Source organism: Mycteria americana, chromosome 4 (genome assembly GCF_035582795.1).
Source record: "Mycteria americana isolate JAX WOST 10 ecotype Jacksonville Zoo and Gardens chromosome 4, USCA_MyAme_1.0, whole genome shotgun sequence".
In the NCBI taxonomy this organism is placed as follows: Eukaryota; Metazoa; Chordata; class Aves; order Ciconiiformes; family Ciconiidae; genus Mycteria; species Mycteria americana.
Window position 1 is genome coordinate 56,599,476 of NC_134368.1, and position 8,706 is coordinate 56,608,181.

Here is an 8,706-nt window from a genome sequence, read left to right on the forward strand (position 1 = left end):
AGTCACCTGCATTAAAGTTCAGTAGTATTAATATTTCTCCTAGGCAACACACCTGCCAGAAGCACAGAGAAATTAAACACTATATTAATAGTTCAGAGAAACCCTTTGAAAGCCAGACCCCAGTGGAAGATAGCCAGTTCCCAAAGAAATGCCTGTTTCAGCCGTCTCTGTGTTGCATTACAGTAGCATGGTCAGCGCAGTACATAAAGAAACTTGTTTTTATTGAAACATAGCACGTTTCAGCATTTTAAACAGTAGCAAACTACCGATTCTGATCTTTCGGATCACATTTTCCACTGCAAATGACATACAAAGCTTAAAATAGAAAGGGAAAGGAAAATACTGCTCCTGAGGAGGCTGGGTCCCTGTGATTTACACCTCCCATCAACCTGGATTGGGTTTGCACAAGAGGTGAAGGACAGGACTGAGCTCTAAATAAGGAAATAGATGAGCTAGTAAAACACAAGACAAGTGCTCCTTAGCTTCTCTGCAGGTTTCAGTGACAAACCTGACTTAATTCTAGGTAGCCTTTAAAGCCTTAAACTGTGCAGCCATTGCAAACCAAGCCTACTCTAGTATTATTAGGTGCAATTTGACAATGCATCTAAAAATATCTACTCCTCTGGTTGTGTGTACATGTCTCTGCCAGAATGTATACTGTTACCTCCTCGCTCATTAACAGCTACCCATGAATTCAGTCCCAATTAAAAGCAAAGTAAAATAAAGTAGAAAAAGCTTTATCTCCACACCTAAACAGACCAACAAGGAAAGTATTCTTTGCCCCATTGCAGTCAGTAGAAAAACTCCCTTTGATTTCAGAAAGACCACAATTCCAACCCATGATTTTTACTTGGGTGAAAATAAGAAATCAGAGCACAATGTGACCACACTTGCTGGGGGCGTGCTGGATTTATAAGCCACAGCCAGCCCACTGCATTCTTACATTAAATCTCAAGCCCACTTCAGCAGCAACCGACTGTCAAGTTGGTTCTGCCAAGGAGATTGTTTCAGAGATTGTTTATTTACCCTAGAAGGTGAAGTAACTATATATAGCAATCATAATTATCCAAGTCCTCGATTACAATAGGAAAACTTTAATGCTCTGAATAAAAACCTCCTAAATGTTGCTCCTTGCTATAGGGATTAGGAAGCCAGACTGTCCCTGCTTACTTCTTTCTTAAATCTTGGGACAGCATTAGCTGGAAGCACTGGGCTACTGAACAGCTAAGAAGAAAAGAGAGACTTCTAAGGTGCCTGGACATCAAAAAGGGGGAGGAAATTGGGTATTCACATATCCTACAAATGCCCGTAGCATTACAGGTGCTGAGAATACCACAGGCACAGAAACCTGGGAGGAGGGAGAAAACCAGCTGGCAGAGACGAGGAAGTGTCCTGTACGTGAGGGACATGATCAAAATAAACTTTTCTCAAATTAATGGTTCTTTTAAAACAGTGAATTAATCCACTAGTTCTTAGGGAAGTAGGACAACTATATAAAGTGAGTTAGATTGCCAAGCTGAGTGAACCTTAAAATCTTGGCTGCATGTCAAAACTTAAAAGTAATGAGCTGCCATGACCCTGAGCTATATTATCACTTCCGAAACGTACTCCACATGATGCGTTTCCAGTCCAGCCGTGGAGGTTTCAAGAAGCCATGAGCACACTTGATGGCTGATGGAAAATGCATGAAATGCAAATTCACAGTGGCAATTAAGGCGCGTTAGCTTATGGGTTTGGCCACCCAGCCACTGAAGACGTAATTCCTGCCATACGGTGGGTTAGGAGCCACTACACACTGCACGACTGCTTGCAGCACTTTGCATCCTACTGCCAGTACGGGGCTGCCTTCGGGTGTGCTGAATAAGTCACACCGCACTGCACCGTTGCTGGGGCTCCAGCGAGGAGTTTAATCTGACTTAGCTGGACTGCCAGCAGAGCCTCCGTGAGGCTTGCCTGGTAGCTCTTGGAAGCAGAGGCCATGATATTCCTGGCAGTGATACTCCTTGCAGAAATTATGCCAGCTGGCACACAGGGGAGAGGGAAAGGATGCAAGGCACCGTGCCTTAGCTTCATCCCGTTTTCTAGGGAGCAAGGTACATCAGGGTTGTTTTGTCCACCCTTTCAGAAAAGCCCTCTATTCCTTTTTTTTCCTGCAAAATGACAATTGGTGTGATCGCAGTACAAAAGGGAGTAAGGAAACCACTGAAGTCTGCAGTCAGTAACAGGGGGGTTACCTGTGCTTTCTGATGGCTCTAGGAGATTCAGCTGCAGTCCGGGCCGAGGGCCAGCATGGAGTTCCTGGGTGGCCTGGCCATCGACATCTCGGGAGGGATGGAGTTCAGCCTGTGGTACAGGGAATCCAAAACCAACGTCAAGAACCGGTGAGATACTCCCAGCATGCACTATAGCTGTAGAGAGCTCAGGCTCCTGAGCGCCAGTAGTCCCAATGAGAAGAATTTAAATATAAAAGACCTTGCAGATGAGTTAACATTAAATAACAGTTACGTGCATGGGAGAACATTTGTTCTTCTCTTTTCCTTTCCACCTGGGTAATACCAGTTCCCACTGGTCTCGCCTGAATTTATATACCTTTACCTGAAAAACAGGCTCCTTTGAGGGCAGTTTTTATGTATGGGTGGTAGGACTGTTTGCAATTTAATTTCCTCTTTCTTAATGTGTTTTGAATTAATTGTAATGCCTGACTTTATTTGCAGGGTAGCCATGTTTATAGCTGGTAACACTGAGGTGGATTCCTTCTTTGTAAAAACTGGTATGGAAACCACTTTGGAAGTAGAAACGACATTGGACTTCATCTCCACGGTGCAGTTTTCACAGTACCCATTTTTAGTCTGTATGCAGATGGACAAAGTTGAGTCTCCGTTCAGGTAAGAACTAAGATCAGACAATTTCTGAGGCGTCCTTCCAGCCAGCTGCTGAATCTGGAACTTTTGGTGTTCACAGCCATGAGAGATTAACAACAGAGGCCAAATTTCAGCCTGACACAATCAGGTACAGCGTAGGCTGTTACACACACCAACCTCTCTGCTAACCCATTCTTCCCTGTCCCTCACCCCTGAGATTCAGAAAGGACCTTTGCTCCAAACGTGCACTTTAGTCCAATTTTCTAATTTGGTTTTGCAATTAAACTAACTGAAGTGGCAGGACACTGGTTGCCTCGTGTAGGATCAGTTCTAATGGTGACCTGAAACTTTGCTGGCAGTAGTTCTCTCTTAGACTGTTGAGAGAGGAAGTGCATAGCCATAAACTAGCTGAAGTGGAAAGTTTTCTTCATCATCTGCTATTTACTAGCGTCAACAAAAGTACCTGGTGCGTTAAGCTCTTGCAACCATCGTGTTCTATCATATTTTATTAAGGCACCAGCTTTCCTGAAAGCTAAACCACTGCGTAATAAGGTAAAAAAGATGCTTTCCAGTAGCCAAAGAGTAGTAATTGCATTGCCGTGTGAGAAGCTGGGTTTACTACTCCCTCCTAATCCCTATTTGCTAAGACATAAGGGCGATAACATTTGCAGAGCCTGGGCCAGATTTCCATTCAGGCTTTTCTGATCCAAAAGATGGTAAGCCTGAGAGGAATTACAGAACTTGAGGATCTCCAGGAAATCCTAAGAAAACAGTATCTGTTATTCTGCAGATACTAAAACACCCGCTGATTATACCTACACATTGTGGAAGTGTAATCTCATCTGTATGTAAACTGTTTCTCTCTAGCCTCACCGGTACAGATTTTGCATAAATTTGCTAATGCCAGACCACCATGTTGTGTCTTTACAGGCGTTACGTGACTAAGTATGAAAGTCTACCATCTGGCAGACGGTACACTGCAAGGAGAGGGAAAGCAGAACTGTTGGCAGGTAATGAATACCCTCTCCATCAAGAAAACTCCAACATGTGCAGGAAGGTTTTCGGCGCAAAGTCTGATTCCTCCAGCAACTGGTTTTGAAACAAGCACCCGAGCTTTTGCTTTCCTGAATCCGTGGCTCCCTCAATGACTTACTTAGGCTTGTACGTACCGTACTAACTTGGAGCTTGATCTTGCACTACTGCAGTTAATGGGAAATTTGCCATTCATTTCAACAGGCCAGGATCAAACTCTCAGTGCGTGCATAGTGTTTACATATTAACCTGTATTTAAGACTTTTGTAAAAAAAAAAAAAGCTAAGGCAAATAAAGACCAATTTGGTAGTATTCCATGCACTCCCTTAAGGGTGGTGCTAGTTCTTTATTTTTACTTTTTTGTGCCAAAAGCAAACATAATCCCTCATTTTTCTTTCTTGGGGAATACAGAAGTCCATGTTTTTGACATGCAGTAAGAACAATTATGATGTATAAAGAATGATTATTTATGAATATATTTTAATGTATTTAGGTGTTTTAGGCCTATGACCAATCCTCATTCAAATATTCAAGTACAATTAACATCTAAATGGGACCATGAATTCCTGCTTACTCAGTATTGCCTGTTTACAAAAAAGCAGGTTTTATTTTACATGATTTTAAAGGATTTTCCCTTTTTTTAAGCTGCCAGAGCTTGATTATTATTATTATTATTTATCTTTTTGGGTTTTTTATTAACTGCTATAGTTAAATACAATTGATTAAAAAAGTGGGGTAACGTTTCCAGAAGTACTTAGTTGCCTTAGTTCTGTTCTCATTGAAATCAATGGTATAATTTCTGTAATTATCACCAGGAGCAGAGTTAAGTCAACACTGGTTGCTCTTCAAGGTTGCCTCCTGAAAATTTTTGTCCCTGTGTGTAATCAAAGCAGGTGTATTCCAAAAAATGAGCACCCACTAAGGCAATTCTGAACTATGATGAAGGAAAAGGTCCTGAAAAAAATCCATTTTGAATATACAGTCTAGCAAACTCTGGGCAGAGCCAGAACATTTTCTTCTAGGTAAGTTAGGCTCATCTTTCAATGCAAAAAAATAATCACTACTCATAGAAGTCCTCTGATTAAAATGACTTCTATCTTTTTGCTTGTTCAAGCAGTGTCTTCATAAGAACTCTGTAAAAAAAAAAAAGTTTTACATCTACAACAGCATTGCAGATTAAGAAAAAATATACCTATATACCTCATCCCAGGTCAGCTGATCTCTGACATGATCCATCTGATTTAATTTTTATAGGACAAGGTGGGTGAGTGCTGGTCACAAAAAAAGTAAAATAAAAAGCCAGGAACAATTGTTTTTCAAAAAACCAAAAAACAGGCAGGAAAAACTCATAGATTGTCGTGAAAAACAATGTATTACAAGAATAAAAAAAATTTCCAATTCTTTTGTGTTGTAAAAAACAGAGTGCAGAAATCTGCAAAAATCAAACTGTCAATGGGATGAAACAGTCTGCTTGTTGTCTTTCCTGAAAATGCTGACACACTTCTAGTCAAAGCATAAATAAAACAGGTAAAAATACAGTGTGAAAAAATTGTTTTGTTTTCAGTCTTGGGTTTTGTCTGTTATCTTCTGGGTTGGGGAAGGAATGGTGTTGATAGGGGCAAGAGGAAGCATTTAATTCACCACCACACAGGAACCAATAACGTAAGTTGGACACCCACTTGTCCTGGGCTCCCTCTCTAGTCAGGAGATGGAGGTATCTCCAGAAGGTGGTGTAGACCCCAAGCGGGATGCACCACGTGCTGGAGGTGCCTGCCCAAATCCCCTGCCCGGAGGAGAGGTAAGACCTATGTGCCCCTCTTCAGTGTCAACACTTACCAGAAATGAGTTAAGGCCAAAGGGATACCAACACTGCTGGCAGTGACACCACCTTGTAAAATAACATGGCCAGCACTGCCGGCAAACCTGCTCCTGATCCTCAGCCTTAAATTCCCTCTTTCGCTCCTCTCCTGAAGAATTTACACAATACCCCATCCCCAGGCATTCCTCCTTCCTCAACGAGCAGCAGTTTCTCCTTCCTCCCTTCCAAACCTCCCCTCCTTCTCCCCAAACACAGTCTTCCTTCTTTCAGCAAGGCTCCCACAAAGCTGTCTCTTCCCCTCAATATCCATACTCAAAGTCTGCACCCTCTATTTTGTAGACACTGTTTGACACCTCCACTACTGTTTTAGGAACTGAAACTGAAGACAAGCTTTTACTTTTGTTATTACTACTTGCTATTTGTGTCACATAAAACAAAATTAAGATCAGAGCTAAGTATTCACACACCTAGAAAGAGGCAGTCTCCTCCTGCAGTGATCTGACACCCGAAATATAGAAGGTGGACAAAGAGTGGCACAAAGAAATAGCTATCATCACTATTTCACTTGTAAAGAATTGAGATATCGACAGATGACGACCTCAACCCCACATCCTAATTTGCATCAACAGTCTGCCAGGCTCGCCCATGACTTCACAACCAAAATCAGAATAAAAAGGTTCTAGATAATGCAATTCATATCTGTATGATCTATGTCTGATATCAGCAATCCCACTGCAAGGCTTACCCCCTCCTAAATTTATCAAATCTAAGATCCTTCTGAATGTGTGCCTGTAAAACGGAGCCCTTTGGCACATAAAAATAATGTAACATCGGTGCTCACTTTTAAAAAAGCATAATGTAAAATATTTTCCAATTATGAAAGATAATCCGGCTATTGCCAAGTATCTGTCCAATGACACCAGGTTTGCTTCTCTTTCACGTGAAATGAACAGGTCTGTTTAACACAAATACATCAAGTCTGCCAGAGATACTGACCTGTGTGTTTTGCTTTTTTATTTACTCAGCCCAGGCTGAGTAAATTTTATTACTGAGCACTGGCTCAGCTGTTCGAAGAAAATCATATGCCCACCTGCACTATTGAAAACCAGTCTTTCAGAATGGGACAACCAGCCTGTAAGGGCAATTTTGGGGCTTCCACAGCTTTGACAACATCCCTTGAAACGAAATCAAACAGAGCCTTTGAGGCCCACGTTGCTCTGTCAGAAGTGATACACGTCCTCGTGGATACCCCCTGGTATCGCAGCAATACACTTGCTTCTGCAGCTATCTGACCCTAACAGCTGGACATAATGGGGATGCCAGAAGGGGTTTAGTCCAACAGCTGGGTAATGAAAGGCCGCGGCTTCCTTACGTGGTCTCCATAGCTACGGAAACAACAAAACTGACAATCTTCTAAAAATAAGGTGAAATTAATACATTGCTTAAGCCTGCATTTGAAGTGAAAACACACTTAGGGTTACAACCAAAGCAAACACTATGAGCGTTTATCAAATCAGTGGGGGGTAATTACAAATAGGCAACATACATCTTTAATAAGGGCTGTTATGCGTACTTTTAAATAATCAGCAATGGTAGCAATTAAACAATATTTCATACATGAAGTTTAGAGAAGCAAGCAAATGCTCAGTCCTTTCTAATCAGAAGCCACAGAAAGAACAGTGCAATGATAATCCAGCTAAGTCCAGAAAGCAACCCACTTGCAAAAGAGATTTTGAAACTTTCCCCTTAAACTTTCAAGGAGTGCTAATTTTTAAAGAGTATTTTTCATATTCTCTTCCAAAAATATTCAAATTCCAGGACTCAGTTTCTCACTCCACTCCTAAACATATTCTGGTGCAGAAAGCACAGGGGAATATAAAGATCAATGGTTTGGAAGGCAGACCTCCTCGTGAGGCTATGAATTAAGCCATCAGTGCAGTACAGGTTAGCAGATATGGGGACTAAACATCATTTTTTTTGTAACACCTGACCGTAAATAACTGCTGGTAAAATACATTCCTACCAATAATGGTTACCAACCAGAGCTGCACGGGTGTAAATCAGCATGATGTCAGAACAACCTGCAATCATGCTGACAGCATCTTCCTTTCCCTTTGTTAGTGGGAACAAGATCATCATTTTAATTATTTTAATAAAATTAATTGATACTTGGTAAAAGATGCTAGGGTTAACACACATGCAACAACTTGTAAAATACTTATCCCAGATTTCCAATGAATACATGTTACTTATAAAGTCAACTCTAACTTATTGAGAGCATCTGGTAGAGAATTTGCCTAGTAACACAGCGTAGAAGGAACTGCAGTCCTTACATATGGATACGTTTTACAAGTTACAAGCTCATATAATGCATGCTGCAATTGTACCTTAGAACACAGGGGGATTTGTTAAAAATAGCAAAATAAACAGAAGTCCTGGTTGAGCAAGGTTTTTAACCATGTTTTCAACTTGAACTGTGTGCCTTGTCTGGCCGAGGTCAATGGAAAGCAGGGCAGAGCTGGGCTGGCAGGCAGTATTCTGCAGCGTCGGGTTCAAATTTGGTAACTAGATGATAGGTACCTCAAAAATGAAACAGCTGGATAGACAAGGGATACAGTTTGGGTTTGGCAAGCAAATTACTTGTTCTCAATACTAACAATCCAATATGATAACAATTGTAAAATAGATGCTTGAAGAAGAAGAAGAAGAAAAGAAGGAAGAATAAAAAGAAGGAGAAGGAGAAGAAGAAAGAAGAAGAACCACCTTGTTTTATCCTGGATAGCTTGCTTAGATCTGACATCAGGGAGTTACCTGCTTCTCATTTTGCATTGTTCCTGCTCCTCCTGGCAAAAAGTGCTGCATTTCTACCTTTTGGTCTCATCATTCCTACCAGTGATGTTTTAAAGACTATTTAGAACCTGTTACGATTTTCTCCACCAGTCCCTGAGAATCCCAGAAATAGTTCACTTGACTTTTCAGATTACTTTAAGGTGC

The 8,706-nt window shown here is 41.2% G+C and overlaps 1 protein-coding gene across 3 annotated transcripts in view; it reads left to right on the plus strand.

Moving 5' to 3' along the window:
* Window positions 1-5,412, plus strand: part of MTTP (microsomal triglyceride transfer protein) — a 33,408-nt gene extending 27,996 nt beyond the window's left edge. For all 3 annotated transcript variants that reach the window (XM_075500620.1, XM_075500621.1, XM_075500619.1), the window contains 3 exons: window positions 2,257-2,381; window positions 2,715-2,885; window positions 3,792-5,412. In XM_075500620.1, coding sequence (XP_075356735.1) covers window positions 2,257-2,381; window positions 2,715-2,885; window positions 3,792-3,960 — 465 coding nt within the window. In that variant the 3' untranslated portion in view covers window positions 3,961-5,412. The remainder of the gene's footprint in view (window positions 1-2,256; window positions 2,382-2,714; window positions 2,886-3,791) is intronic.
* The last annotated feature ends 3,294 nt before the right edge of the window (window positions 5,413-8,706 follow it).